At 44.1% G+C, this 15794-nt stretch overlaps 1 protein-coding gene across 2 annotated transcripts; it reads left to right on the top strand.

The window, feature by feature from the left end:
* The first annotated feature begins 110 nt into the window (after nucleotides 1-110).
* On the top strand, nucleotides 111-12800 carry PLEKHB2 (pleckstrin homology domain containing B2). Of its 2 annotated transcripts, XM_042820694.1 has the most exons (8): nucleotides 111-141; nucleotides 2969-3016; nucleotides 3617-3769; nucleotides 4540-4642; nucleotides 5546-5585; nucleotides 7892-7981; nucleotides 8875-8971; nucleotides 10487-12800. In XM_042820694.1, the coding sequence occupies exons 2-8, from the start codon at nucleotides 2980-2982 to the stop codon at nucleotides 10621-10623; spliced, it is 657 nt and encodes a 218-aa protein (XP_042676628.1). In that variant the 5' UTR covers nucleotides 111-141; nucleotides 2969-2979; the 3' UTR covers nucleotides 10624-12800. The 2 variants fall into 2 exon arrangements, with proteins under 2 accessions (XP_042676628.1, XP_042676627.1); XM_042820693.1 differs by lacking the exon at nucleotides 111-141 and having other exon boundaries at nucleotides 2688-3016.
* Nucleotides 12801-15794: the final 2994 nt, after the last annotated feature.

The following is a 15794-nucleotide window of genomic DNA, read 5'->3' as shown; positions in this document are numbered from 1 at the left end:
GGGGCTCGGGGGCCCGGGGCTGCCGGGTGCGCGGCGGGGAGGCGGGGCGCTCCGCCGGGCGGCGCGGGGCTGCGGTGTGCGGCCCTCCCCGCAGCGCCCGCCGGCCCCGAGCCAGTGCCGATGGGAGCCGCGCGGCTTGCGGTAGGAAAAACGAGCGCGGCTCGCGGGAGAAGGGAGAAAGGTTCGCTAGGTGCGGAGTCGAGAAGTTCCTGACGTAGAAGGCTTGGTTGTTTTTAAAGGGGAGGATCAGTCGGGTGAGGCCTGAACGCCGCCGAGCCCGAGGCTGTGCGTCTGCAGCTGTGCGGTGGGAAGGCGGCGGCAGCCCTGCACCGCGGAGCGCGGCAGCTCCGTGCGCGGATCCGCGCTCTGACGGCTGCATCCGGCGCCCGCAGCAATGGCGAGCTGCACCGCGGCCTAAGCTGGGTTCGCGGCTGGCTTTTTCTGTCAGCCAGCTAGCGAGAGGGCGACTGGAATCCCTGGTTGGACGTTCCGTGCCGTGTTCGGTGTGAGGGAGCGGCGGGGAGCGGCCCCGCACCTCTACCGTGTTTGCCCTTGTGCTCCATGGAGGGCGTTCTTGCCTTTAGGCTTCAGTCACCGACAAACTTCTCTCGAGATTGATGATACAAAACCCTGACTTATCTGTGTTCAATGGCCACTTCCCGTGCTGGTCACACGAAGCTGTCTTCACAAGCAGATACTGCACAGCTGCTGCTTATCTGCCACAGCTCCCCGCTAGCTCTGGGAACACTCTGCTAGACATGGTGTGGGCTCAGTGTAACACTGCATTGCACTCTCAAGTCAGTGCTTGCACTTAAAAAGGATCAGACAAGAATATCAAACTGATTTTGCACCTCCTACTTCAGTGCTGACAGAATGCTCTGTATCACTCATTGCCCTCTATCTGGAGCAGAATTTTGGGGCACTGAAATTCTGTGTTGGGAAAATGCAGTCTGTGCCTCTGAGATTACACGTGGGGTGCAGTACAGCTGGAGGCCTCTTTGGTGCTGGAGCCCACGCTAAGTGTGAGATGGCCTGCAATGTGAGACTTGGGTTGTCAGGCCCTCTGTGATCTTCAGTTTGTCAAGAGACAGCTTTTCTTCATTTCTTCCTCCTTTTCTAAGTTGTGTCTGATTTTGCTGTTGTGTAACAGAGTAGGTTTAAAGGCAGCGTCAAACGTTCTGTAGTCTAATCTAGCTCTTGCAACTGAACGGAAGTTTGTGCAAGTGCTTTATGGGCTCTTACACTATTAAAAGGCCTCTGCAGATTCACAGGGATTTCACCTGGAAGATGTGGAAGCACCAGTAGAGTGCTTCCATTCCTGGGAAAAGGATGTGCAAGAAGAGAGATTCCTTCTGAGGGAAATGTAGGGGAGCACTTATTGGAGCAGCAAAAGGAAGAAGCTCAGGGCCTTTGTCTACATGGAGGAATAAATTGGCCCCAGTTTCAGAAACCCCCCTTCTGTAGCCCAGTGACAGCAGGATGCTCTGAGCAGGACCAGGATTCCAGCAGGACAGGAGTTTCATGCTCCTTTTCATCGGGCTGTCAGCTGAATGTTTGTTTTCCCAGCAAGCTGATACAAAAAACAATACTAAAATGTTTGCATTGGAGTTTCAACCTTAGCTACAGGTGATTCTCACTATTACACAGCAGCCTGTGCTGCACACAGCATTCCTTCAGTACGAAATCCTGCCGGCCATTGCCTTTAGTTGTATGCTAAAGTCTTTGCCTAGCAAGAGTGATACTTTGTCCTTAAATTCAGGGCTTTCAGCAAACAATGTAAACTCCTCAGCAAAGGAGTTTCCTTTACATTCTCTTGGGAAAGTTTTTGCTCCTAGATAAGGACATCTGGAGCTTAAAAAGCACAGAGTCAACACTGCACCAGCTCAGAGGAGGTAAATTTTACCCTGCCAGATCTGATAATAGGTGCTGTAACAAGGTTGAAATGCCTATAAAAAACAGTCAGCAGCCATATTTTTTGTAAGTTTCTGACTTCAAACACATCCCTGACCTGGAAGGAGTTCCTGTGGCTGTCAAACCTCATGCTGCTACAAGAGCAGTGTTACATGGCAGGTTTAAGCATCTGCCTCTCCTTTTGGCTTTAGGCCCCTCTAGTAATTTCCAGAAAATGCCAGGGCCAAAAAGTGCTTGTGTCCTTGTTGTTCTAGTTCTGTCCAGATAGTTGTGTTTCCCTGAGTTCCCCCTAGAACACCACTATGCTAAAAAATAAAGCTTTTCCTCCAGTATATTCGATGTTTGGTCTGCTTCCTTTGGCTTGCTCGCACACTGGAGGACAGTGGCAGAATGCTGAATGTCAGGTGTGATAGCTTGGATTTCATGTGGATCTTTCCCAGGCCATTTCGAGCTTCATTTAAAGACTGAGCAGAAATGAAAATGTCACTTTATGGGCTTAACTTTTACTTATTTAAATTCATCTTGGAGGGAGCTGGTAACAATTTGGAAGGCATACAAGTCATAAAAACAGCTTTCTCCTTCCTGTTCAAGGTTAAACTCTTTCAGCTTTTGTTTTGGCTGGACTTTGAATCAGTGAATGAAAAACAAAAATTAGAAGGGGAAGTACAGAAAAAGGGAGGGAGAGTGTTTGGTAACGGGAGACTGCAGGATAAAAGGAGCACATGTATGTCAATGAAACAATCTGTAATGGAACCGGTGGTGAGTCAGGGTCGCAGGCCTGACTCTTCCCCATTTTGTGTTGTTTGTTTGTAAACTTGTGCTTTTCCCACTTTAACTGATGTGTCTCTGACAGTCACATCAGATTGAACATTTGTTCCACTTGCTAGGATCTAGAACACTAATTGGGCCTTAGTGAGGATCTTCAGTTGATATCTGGCTTCTCTGCCTGCAGTACCAGCGGAGTGCAGTGTGGTATTCTAACTTGACATGCCTCTTTCTAATGTGCTGCTGTGAAATACTGATGACTGCTTCCTCTCCTTCCTCTTCTGTCCACCAGATTAAGCAACAATGGCGTTTGTGAAGAGTGGCTGGCTGCTTCGTCAAAGTAAGTCATGGGGCTCTCCCCTTTTTCTCCCTGCTGTGTCTGACTCCTTCAGACAACACTGCAGCAGCTCAGCCATTCCCAGGTGTTATTTCTCAAACAGATCTCTATGTCTGCGAGTTGTTGTCCTTGTTTTTTGACTATAGGACACTTCACAAAGGGACCTATCATGGCAGCATTTCCATGTTACCTTTGGGTGTACTAGTGGGAAACTGTATCACAGCTCAAGTGTCCGACTGCCCTGCTTCAGATGCTGTTCTGTAATTAGTGTTAAGTAAGTGGAGACTTGGAAACTTTGCCTGACACTTTACATTAATGTCTTCGGTTAGTTATGCCTTCTGCTTGTTCTTGCAGTGGGACAGAATTAAAGCACCAGGTTATGCCCTTAAGATACACTCAGTTGCAACTTGGAGTAATAGATGGAATACGGAACCCAATTCTGTAACATTCTAAAGCAGGAATGTGGTAGGACAAGATTTTGCCTGGAGCCTGAGAGTGCCTTTGTCCTCTGGGGCAACTGGGAAGGATATTTTGGTTTTATTAACTTCAAGACACAAATACCTTCTAATATATGCCTTCAAAAGCGACTGTTTGATTTTAAAGGCACTATTTTGCGGCGCTGGAAGAAGAACTGGTTTGACCTGTGGTCTGATGGCCGTTTGATATTCTATGACGATCAGAATCGCCATGATATAGAAGATAAAATCCACATGAGAATCCATTGCATCAACCTCAGAGTGGGGAATGAATGTCGAGGTAACACTGAGACCTTTGGAATTTGTGTACTGAGAGATTCAGAACATCAGTGTCTGCCCAGCACACCAATTACAGCACTACTTGCGCAGAAGTAAACATGCCTACAAGGTGTGCAGCTTTATTGTTCTAAAATGAAAAAAAAAAAACCCACAAGAACTCTCCAACTATGATATAATTGCCTGACATGTGTTTGTGGGGTGATATCACCACGTGATAGGTTAGGTTAGTGCTCAATTCTTCCTTTTACAACTCAATGAGGACAGTGTACCTTACAGTGTACCTGCGGGTGGCAGGTTTGCATGAGAGACCAGGATGTTTGCAGTAGGGTTGTGTGTTTGATCATAGAGCATTACTGGTGAAATTACAGTGCTGGCTGGAGGGAGAGTTGGGATGCAAAATGGGAAACCTGAGCAGATTTTTCTCAAGCGTTACAAAGTTCACCTCTGTCATTTATCAATACTCCCCTTGATGTGCATCAGTAAAGGACAGAAGTACTCCCCAAGTACTTACAGCTAGGTACAGATTGGTTCTGCTGTAAGACATTTGCATGTATTAAGAGTGATGTTCAGAGCTAGTTAGCTTCAGGACATATTCTGAAGAGAGCAGGTTACGTCCTAGTTTAAGTTGTTTTCATGTCATGGAAAGCAGCTACAATTGGCCACAGTTTATTTTGTCCAGAGTTTTGCATAAGCTATCGCCCTTCTTGTAAACAGGATCGTGAAGTTCTGGTTATAGATTCTTCTTATCTCCTTTTTTTTTCCCCAACTCAGATTTCCAGCCTCCGGAGGGAAAGCAGAGAGACTGTTTACTGCAGATTGTTTGTCGGGATGGTAAGACCATCAACCTCTGTGCAGAAAGTGCAGATGACTGTTTGTAAGTCTGCCAAATAATATCATTTTTGCTACTTTTTCCTCTATTATCTTTTTTTTCCCTCCCCTTACTTACCATCCTTCCTTCAGATTTTCAGAGACATATTTCAAGAAAATTCTCAAGCAGGATTTCAGTTACAAAAAAGATAGCTCTTCTATGAGCTGTCTAACTCACATAGATGCAGTTCTTGCAAACTACCTGCAAGTTTATTCACTGGAAGCACTGGAGGCTGAGAGGAGTAGAAGCATCTTAGTAATACAGCTAATGCAGAATATTCTGAATAGATTTTATTTTCACTTCTCTCCTTCTTAAAGTAGCCCATGACCCTCTGTAGCCCAAGGACGTCTCAGTCATTAAAAAGAATTGTACTCCAGTGCTGTGACCTTGGCTGTGTTTAGTTGGATAACATCTACCAGCAGTGTTTGCCAAGTACGCGTGGTTATAGGGCACACTGTCAGCCATACAGCATGGGAGTGTCTGCATGAAGTGCCTGTGCCTTCTGTTCAAGCTGCTGTGCTCTTCAGTCAGCAGATGCAACTCTTCAGGAAGGGGATACAACTTTTCTGGTGCATCTCTTCCCATTATTTTGTCCCAAGCATAGCTGCATATCACTTGCCTGTTGGGCTTGCAGTGAAGGCCTTCAGATGTGTTCCTTGTCACGGTCCTTTTCTTGTTCCTTCTCACTCCATCTCAGCTCTGCTAAGGAAATAATTATTTTTCAATCTTGGTGCAACGCTTTGGTGCATTCATTTTACTGTATCATTAGGCTTTGACACATGGAGTATCTGAAACTCTGCTCCTGCATTACCTCTAATTCCTAACATAGTTTTCTTTGTAATACTAAGAAGAAAAAGTGCCATTAATTTTTATCTGTGTTCCACTAAACATTTTTTATTTTTTTGACAGGGCATGGAAAATTGCTCTTCAGGATGCCAGAAGAAACACAGTAAGTGTTTTACATAGACTTTATACCAAAAACCTCTACTAGAGGGCTATGAACATGATTAAAGCTTATAGGCTGGGAGAGGAGTGATCTTTGCATCACCAGCATGTCATCCATGCAGCCAAAGCCAGGCAAATACAGACTGGATGGAAGTGAGTGATTCCTGAGAGTGATTTCTCTGAGTGGGAATGAATGTTTGGGAGGCTGGTCTGTAAAGGAAGTGTGCACTGAGGCTTTATGCAAATCTGTAACCAACAAAAATGGTTCTTTTCCTTCTATTTGTGGTATACCAAGTGCTGAAGGAAGCTTACTGTCAGTATACTACACTTTTGACCTAAAAAGGAAGGTGTTTTTGATATAGTTCCATTACACTGCAGGATAACTCTTGGCAGAGAGCAAGAGGTGCCTGGAAGGAAGTGTAGGTATGCCCAGGAGTACATTACCTCTGCGTCAGCATGCTAGCTGTGTTTAGTAAAGAGGTCAGAAACCAGAAGGATTTCTCTGTGAGTCATAGAGTTCACCAGAAATGGTATCTTCTGGGAGTTGTGAATGTCTTCTTCCTCCAGAATGCCTTCCAGAATGCTTTTTAGCACTGTCTGTCCTTAGATGACTAGACTGAATCAGCCTGAGATGTTTCAGTGGGAAAATGCTGTGTTTTGAAGAAGCTTGTTTCAGTCTTTGATGGGTCACATTAACATTGCCTCTTCACTGACACATCTGTCATATGATATAATTAAGATGCCCAAAGCAAACACTTGTCATTGCAAAACTATTCTGGACTTAATTGCCTGAGTGCAGCTACACTCATTTTGTTAAATGAGAAGTTAAGTAACTTTCCTCATGCAGAGGACACAGTACTCATAATCTGTGTGCTCTAGTTTCAGTGGATTTAACTTGTTATATGTGAGACAGTGACTCCTGGTTTCAGGAGCTTTTGTTTTTCATGTCCCCGATGCAATGCCAGGTGGCATTCAAAACCTGCCAGTGCCTCAACTTCTTCAGCCAAGGCAGACCCCTGCCACTGAATGTAGGGCAGATAGCTGTCTGCACAAGATATGTATGAAATTAGTACTTTCCAGAGCTGTTACAGCTCTCCACCTGGACTTGAACTTGGCCAGGGAATTGGATTTTAGTCCATCTGCAGGTGTCTGATACAGCTTTCAAAAACACAGAGCCTCAAGCAGTGCCTCAAAACTTCACTGGAATGACCAGATGATCATCCTAGCTTTGAGAACCATGTCACTTAAAGACATCTGCAGACTTAAGTCCCATGCCTCTATAGAGTTTCCTGCAGCAAAACAGAATGCATTTACTGTTGAGATGTGAGCACTCACAGAGCTTCATCTCAGGCAGTGGAAATATCCGCCTCTTCATACAGTGCTTTCAACAGTGCACTTCAAACAATTCTCAGAATTTTTGTCACAAGTTTCCTTTAGGATACGTCCATAATACACCATCAAAAGTCTTTCTGTAGTCCAGTTAGAAGAGCTGATAGGAGCTATTAAAGCATATATTTGTACACTCAAAAAACAGAGCTGTTTCTTTCTTGGGATAAGTCACAGAGAGCATCACTGTAAACTTCTGGTATCAGGTGCAAGAACACATCTTTACATAATCATCTGTAGAGAGCTCCTTGAAGATGGATTCAGGTAAATTATCACCTTTGTTTCGAGGCTGCCTTCAAAAAGGGCCAAAATTACATGTAGCATTGGAAAGGTAAATTCTTAAAAAACAGCCCTCAAACCTCTGGATTTGAACCCATATATCTGCTTTTTTTTTTTTTCTTCATTCTCCTCATGGCCAGAAGGTGACAGGTAGCTAACAAGTTGTGCTAAAATGTGCAGGTGCTACTGTTGGCTGCCACATTTGTTTCTTTTATCTGCTCTTGCTGACACCATTACACTAGGGTGCCAGGAAGCAGCAAACTTGATTGTGAACACTTGTTTGTAACTTGAAAACTAACAGTGAACATGATGGTAACTTCTAAAACTGAGATTATGAAAAGAGGGAAGGAATCAGTGTGCTTGTGCACATATATGGATAGGAGATACAGGCTTGCTTTGTACACATGCACACAAGTAAGAAATTGTGTGGCTCCCGACAGTGATGATGATGCATTTGTGGCCTCTCAGTCTGTCTGCTCTCCGAGTAGTTTCTTGCTGTGTGTCTTTACGAGGCACCCTCTGCTTTCTTAACATGCAGCAGATCTCTGCAGTTACTTTGGGGGTCATTAAGTTTTAATCTCCTTCCTCCTCGAATTGTCTGTCTGCACAAAAAGGTGTTGACTGCTATCTTTCCATGGCATTCAGGGCTACGTGGGATCTGATGTGATGTATGATGAGACAGCAATTTCCTCAGCCCCTCCTCCCTATACAGCTTATGCTACCCCATCACCTGAGGTAAGAACTGCACTTGGGCAGCATTAAAACAAGTGAGGTAGCAGAAGCAAGCATCCTTCAAGCACCCCAAAGTGCTGTGCTGTGCTTCACAGACACATCCAGCTTTAAGGTTTGTACAGATGAAAATGAGGCACTAACAGGACATCCTCACTCCTACTTGAGTGGATCTCCCTGGAAAGGGATAGGGCAGATTTGGCTAGGAGATCTGTTAAGGGGTGGGTGCTCAGTGAACTTAGAAAATAAAGCTTCTTAAAGAGAGGGAAGGAGTCATTTGGTTAATCTTGAAAAATCTTGGTCATGCAGCCCATTGTGTGAGCACTGAAAGGGTGTAAAAATCAGGAGTTTTAAAAATAGAACTTAATGACTGGAGCTGTCACTTTGAACACATACAAGTTCTGTGGTATACAGGATGTCATAGCAACAAAGTGACTCTAGCTCCTGGGTGCAGTTGTTCTGCACTGGAGGAGGAACAGAATGAGGGCTGAAGCAGTATGCATTGCTGATTTCTGGATGTTCTGACTTGTGCAGTGATGCACAAAGGTGCAGTTTGGGATGGTACTGTTTGTTGCACCGCTTGTGCTCTGCTGCAGCCCCTTACTGTGGTTACTGAGAGCTGTATTAGGGCTAGCATTGGGCTGTGGCTTGGCCTGACAAGCCAGGCCCTGCCTCTAATGCTCACCACCCAGGAAGGATGGGAAGTGATTCCTGCTTAGGAGCATTTATTTTTCAAGTGTTTGTTCTGAATCCTTTCCAGGATTCTAAGTCAGTGCAGACTGGATATTTCAATGAACATCGAACTGCGTTAGAAATGAGGGAGAATTGAGAACAAAGTGCAGAATTGGAAACATGGCAAAGAATACTTTTGTAACGGACATGTTTTTTAACTTCACCAGGTCTATGGCTATGGTCAGTACCATGGTGCATATCCCACTGTGGGTCCTCACGTCTTCTATGCCTCCACTGGACAAGCCTACCAGTATCCATACCACGGTAATCACTATCAACCATATTCTCCATGTTGGAGAAACCTGAGTAATTGACACTGGGGGTTGGGTTCAGGTACCACGTTTTCAAGTTCCTTTACCATCTGCTGCTCCTGTACAACAGTGATGGAAAGAAACCTGACTTCTAACTGGAACCAAAGCCCCCTCACCCTTTCACAACAAATTGAGCTCAGTGAAATTTGTATTAAGTGATCTAATGCCCCAGCTGTGATTCCAGTATATGTAAGTTGCTTTACAAACTCTTTTCAAAGCACACAGAAGTCTTTAACTGCAATAGTCAGCACATTTTGTAAGGAAACATAAGAAAGTTAGAGCAAAATTAACTTAGTACTCTATTGGGTGAGATGGAAATTTTGATTCATCTTATTTCAGCAGTGGCTTAATTTTTACCAACACTTATCTCCAGCTATGACCTCAGAATTAAATGAAGGCGTTCCAAAGGTAGCTTTGTTCTCAGGGCATTTTCTGTTTGCTGGGGTTGCTGTAAATGAGTATATTTAGCTTTGCAGTCTTCTATAGCTCTCAATCTCAGTAAAAGAGGAAAGAGACAAAGGTTTACAGTATGCTGTTAGCTTAGTTACCTCAATTTAGATTTATCTTTGCATATTGAACCTGTCCTACAGAATCAGGGGCTTAGTCTAGCATGGATAATTACTAAGTCTGTATGCTCTGGCTCTTTTTTTTTTTTCTTTTTCATTTTTGAGGGGGATTTTTTAACCATTTGACAGGTTACTTCATTTGCCTTTTCCATTTTTTTTTTTGTGACAAGAGAGGTGCACCAGCTGAAAGATTCTACAGCTTTCCTCATCGAAGTTAGTGAAGACCTAAGGAACAGATCACACAAACACACACAGAGTTCTGCAGTGTTTGCACAACTCTGTTGCAGAGCAGGGGTTAATTGCTGGTTTTTAATAGTCTTAGGTTAATTCTTCACTGCTGGGCCAGTCTTCATCTGAAAAGGCATGTGGCAGCTGTCACCGTGCCACAGATCAGTGCCTGATGCGAAGGCTGAAGTATTAAGGAGCAATTAGAGCAAATAACTGATAGACATTTTCTGGCAAACCACTGGCTTAAAAGCTACTGAAGGACTTCACTATTTGTGTTAATTTCAAGGTTGACTAAATTTTTAGACCCATGTCTTACATTAAGCCACCAATCCTGATGGAATGATGCAAGTCATTCATAGATTCTTTGCAAATACAGATGCAGACTGTGTTCAGCTTTACATTTGCTATGAGCTTTTCTCTGGGATGTTAACTTTTTATAAGGCTAGGAGTCTTGCTGGCTTCCTGTAATTTTTCTGTAATTATGGAGGCTGAACCCAAAACAGGGATGTTTCTGTGATTTTGTGATTCTGTGCATTCCACCTTTCTAGCTGATGTCATCATAGCGTTCAACAGAAGGAAGAGAGGGAAGGAATGGACATGTTTTGAAATCCAAATGCATGGTATTATGATCTACATTCCTTCTGCCCTCCTTCTAATAATCTCTTACTGCCTAGGACCATATGGCCAACCCCCTGCAAACCACGTCATCATTCGAGAGCGTTACCGTGACAGTGATGGAGATCTTGCACTGGGCATGCTTGCTGGAGCAGCAACTGGAATGGCTCTGGGATCATTATTCTGGGTCTTCTAGACTACTCATTCCTTATCTTTGTAGTTCCAAAACCTTTATTGTGTGCAATAATATACTGGCAATGTTGTTTACTGTTGAACTTTCAAAAATGCAATAGTTATTTTCTAGTAGTGACATCTTAATAACTGATTCTTAACTGTCCAAAGGAGAGTTTAAAGGCACCAGTTGGTTGGAAAAGGCATGTGCTGCTCTTCGATCTTTTCTGACACAGTAGGTTCTGTAGGGGTGAGGATCAATATGAGCACCAGTGTAACATGGTCAGAGTCAGCAGTAACCTTGTGAACATACTGCTAACATAAACACCAGTGGAAAGAAAGGCGTTGGGTTTTTTGGGGAGGTCTAAAATCCAGTTAAAATAGAAGGTTTATAGAAGACCTGAGTTAGCATACATATACTGCTGGTTACTAAACATCCCCTGGACAAACATACAGCTCAGCAGAAACCCCTTGGCATTAGGCAGTCTGCCATGCTTAAGGACTTGTGGTTTTTAAGCTTGTCTGCAGACTGTAATGCATTTCCTTAGATAGAATCCTCTGCCTGTCTCTCTCACCATCTAGGCAGAGTTGTCTGAACACGTATGAAGTGAATGGCTGAGAAGCAGCAGTGGTCTTTTCTTACTATCCCAGAAACGTGAATGACCAGTGGCAAGGAAGACCAATATTTGTTGTTCCAGTTCCTCCAATCAGGGGAAAGTAAAGGATCCTTACCTTTGCAAGGGATCTTTTTTTTTTTTTCTGTAGAAGTCAGACTCCTCAGACACTGTAACCAACTGTGCTGCAGAGGAAGAGGCCATTGTTGGTATCTCTGCTCTTAATGACTGCTGCTGCTCTGCAGAGTCTGCAGGAGAACGAACTTGAACAACTTTGTCAGAATCCCTCTGCATGCAGTATTAGCCAAGAGACACAAACAGCACTAGCAGACCTTGCAGACAGGAACTTTGAAATCAGCTGCCTTGCTATGGCTGGGGTAGTGTCTGCCTCTTCTCAGCCTCCAAGATGTCCTGACCCACGTTCATTACCTGCAACTAGGTTCAAGCACAGCTGAGACTGGGTTTATTCCATGCACACTTCCCCCTCACCTCTCACAGGCTTCTTCTTCCCTTTCATGAGTTAGGGAAAACACTCCAGGGAACCTGGCTGGCTCTGCTTTTATGTCTGGTTCCTTACACAACGTGCTCCTGCAAGCTGCTGTGCTATGGGCTGTAACCCAGAGGGCAGCTGTTGTGTGTGTTGTGGCCTGGTTCATTATCCTGCTGTAATCCATGCTGAGCTGTGCTTGGCAGAGGAAGGAAAGCTGAGAAGAAGTGCACGTGGCTTCCTTAATCAGGTAAAAGAGGCAGGGTGCCCAAGATGAGTTCTTTATAGTAAGAGGTCTTATTTTTATACTTCCACTTTCAGCTTCCTGTGATCATACTGTTTTAATGTTAAGGCTTCTTTATATGCTTTCACTCAGAAGGAGATTCATTCCTTTCAGGTTCGGAGGCTTTCAGGTATGTCATGAAAGATGAAAATAAATGAAAATTTGTACCCGCGTAAATTTATCGATCAAGCTCTGACCTTTTTCATTCCATCCAAAAGTCGTTGTGGCTGTATCCTACATATTTAAACAATAGAGGTCTTGGACAAGAATGTGGATAGCAGCCAGGCAGAAGCATTAAGTTCTCCTGACTCTTAGGACCATCTCCAACAGACTGAAATAATGGGAAGGAAACAGACATGTTATCTTGGCTATATTACTAAAAGTGAGCCTAATCCAGGGAATGTGAATTTTCTAGAAATGCTGGCATGGAGCCCTATATCAGTGTCCTTTCAGAGGTGAATAAAAGATGCGTATGTTCTGCTGATGCTGTGCCCTAAAAGGGCTTCACTTGCTGCAGGTTCAAAAAAGGAACTAAAGCAGAAGCTTCCTACTGATAAACACGAAAGGAATGAATGGTGCTCTGCTTAAGTTCTCACAGAGGCCTTGTACCTTTGAGCTCAGAAGGAGGTGGTGACTGCCTGGAACTTTGGCAAAGAAACATTTCTACAACTTTTAAGCCTTGAGATCATTGATTATATGTCTACACTGCTGCCTAGTTGTGCTTCTATATAACTAGATGCAGAATGCTTCCATCTCCTCCTGTGATATTTAGCTTGTAAGATGGGAAGGAAATAAACATAATTCTGATTCCTTTTGAATTTCATAGTGATTGTTAAAGAACAGCACAAAGTGAATTAGCTAGTAAGTTCAGAGGGTTATTTTTCCTTTTGTTTTGTTTTTAAGAAAAAACTGCTGTTGTGCACAGCAGGAGAACATGTATATTGTGTTTTCAAGAGCTAACTGTATCTGAGAGCCTAGCTTCTTCAAGTGAAGTATTTAAGACAAACATACTGGTCTGGAGAAGAAGAGGCTCGGGGGAAACCTTATTGCTCCCTACAACTCCCTGAAAGGAGGCTGTGGTGAGGTGGGGGTCGGCCTCTTCTCATAGTGATAGGATGAGAGGGAATGGCCTCGGGTTGCACCAGGGCAGGTTCAGGTTGGATATTAGAAAAGATTTATTCTCTGTAAGAGTGGTCAGGTGCTGGAATGGGCTGCCCAGGGAGGTGGTTGTGTCACCATCCCTGGAGGTGGTGTGTAATGTGGTACTAAGGGACATGGTTTAACTATTGATAGTAGGTGTATGGTTGGACTGGACAGACTTGGTGGTCTTTTCCAACCTTGGTGAGTCTGTCATTCTATTCTACGACTCTTGGGTTTAAAATCAAAGGAAGAAATGATCTACTTTTAACGTTCAATCTGAATCAAGTTTCCATTAAAGATACAGCTTTATGAAAGAATTATGAATTTCTCAGTGCAAAGAAAATACAAATCGTTCATTTTCAGAACAGATCACAGTTATAGTCCTCAACATGTGCTTTTTTCAGCTTCATGATGCAGCAATGCCAGTTTCACCTGTAGAGCACCAGGCATGTACCTTCCTAGCTGGGGCCTAACACCTCTTACAGCCATGAGAACCCCACCTCCACTGCAGTGGCACTCTTCTTCATAATGCATACTATCTGTTAATGACACAATCTGTTCCATAGCAGTTAAAGTCTGTTCAGAATTACAGGGCAGGGCTCACAGAGTCTACACATTCACATAGAGACTCAAAAGCCATGGATGCAGCCAAGCTTTTTGAGAATGAATTGGAAGCTCTCCGCCCTCTTGTATGCCAAACCATCTTAAAGAACTGAAGCAGGGCTGCCTGCAAGATTCTTAGTGACATGTGGAAACATATCAGCTTGTGCTGCTTAAAGGAGAGGGTCGGAGGAGCTAGCCTCTGTGAGAGGGTAAGGGCTTAGGAATAACAATTCAATACGTGAAGATTCAACCAGTCGAGCAAGTTGAATGAAGGCAAGAATACACAGCTGCTTTCATCAAATGTGTCTGTGTCCCTTCCTCCTCATGATATGGCCAAGATATATGTATATGTCATGGAGGGTAGCATGCAGGAAGTGCTTTTCCCCCCTACTCTAGATCATTCTTGTTTTTGCACACTACCATAAATGCTGCTTTTCCTATACATCCTTTCTAATTTTTAGCAAAATATCATTAGCAATAAAATTCATATTTAAGTGTGTCTTGTCCTTATGTCTGATTATTCCAACAGTTCTCACATAGGTAGTTTGTGGATGAGTGCATGTTTCCTTTCCGTAGTCAGCTTACAGGATATCTCCATTGCAAGGTGGTCAGAAAACAGCGCTGCGATTCATTCCATGCCCCTCCAGTCTCTCCTGAAGGCCTGAGTTACAAAGGCCAGCAAAATGGTAGCAAAATGCAGCTGGAAAGCTGTTGGAGCTGAGCTCAGGCTGATGAACCTTTGCACTCACCACTCAATAAAGATGATGCGATATCTGCACAGCGACCAAGTAAGTGCACTAACTCCACTATACTGAGATTAGAATTAAGGCCTATTTCTTTTTTAATGGAGTTGAAGGCTTTGCCTCAGAAATGCTTAATCTTGGATATATGCAGAGCTGATCCAGATTTACCATTTGACACCGTTATCAAATCAACAGATTTGTGCTGTTTAGTATGGAAATAAGCAGCTTGAAGCACAGATGTTGCTGTGGGCAAAATGCTACTGTTTGCTCTATTGGTATTTTCTGTTTATAAATTGCTTTTAGTGGAGTTGGGCACAATCAATATGTTTGTGTAGGCAAAGAAATTACATGACCACAGTAAATCCGCTACCTAAAAGCAGAATGGGAACTGAACTTGTGCTTGTTGGACCACAGCACACTTGAAGCACCACCCTTTCTTTCTGCACATTTTGCTCTTATTGCCTGAGAAGCAGTGTTTTGTTAGCCACTAATCTGGGAATGAAAACAGAACTGCTGTTTCAGCCAGTCGGCTGACAGAGGAGTGTGTCTTGCTTTTCTCCCCAGCTTGCTGCGCTGGCTTTTCTAATTTCACTGGTGCTTGCTTGCATCTGATGTATTCCCCAGCATAAGCACGCTGCATTACATTCACCCTGCCCACCAGAGCAAGGCAGTGAGCTAAATCTGCTGTGCAGGGCTTAGCTGCTCCACGCTGCCACAGACGTACAGCTCAGACAGCAGGCTTTGCCTCTGCTACTGCTTTCCTTTCTACCGCACCTCCTGTCCTGTTTGTGGCTCCTAATTATGACAGGAGTAATTAATCTAAGCTGTATTCCTTCGGGTTCCTCTCACGTGTTGCAGCTGAGATGTGCGGAGCATTGCAGAAGTGGGAGCCTTGCTTCCATGTCTGTGGAATTGAAAGGTTCCTTCATTACGTTGTCAGCACCTATTAGAAATCAGACCTTGGAACAACAGACTGACATTAATATGCTGGTTTGGAGGCTTCTGGTTACCACAGGCTATCTCATCAGCTTTCAGAGTCTCCGAGGCATTTCCAAAAGACTCCAGACTCACCAGGCAAATAAAGCCTCCAATGATTCTGATAGCAGCCTTGCATTATATGAACGAGAGGGAAAGAAGGGGACAGACCCTTTAGCAGGGTCTGTGGTGGTAGAACAAGGGGAAATAGCTTCAAGCCTAAAGAAGGGAGATTTATGTTGGATATGAGGAAGAAGCCTTTTACAGAGGGGGTGGTGAGGCACCGGCACGGGCTGCCCAGAGCCTGAAGGCGGCGGAACGGCGCCGACACGCACAGCGCCTGCACGCAGC

Source organism: Centrocercus urophasianus, unplaced genomic scaffold (assembly GCF_019232065.1).
Source record: "Centrocercus urophasianus isolate 14NV4802_14NV808 unplaced genomic scaffold, USGS_Curo_1.0 seq_19, whole genome shotgun sequence".
Classification (NCBI taxonomy): Eukaryota; Metazoa; Chordata; class Aves; order Galliformes; family Phasianidae; genus Centrocercus; species Centrocercus urophasianus.
This window is presented reverse-complemented; position numbering and strand designations above follow the sequence as displayed.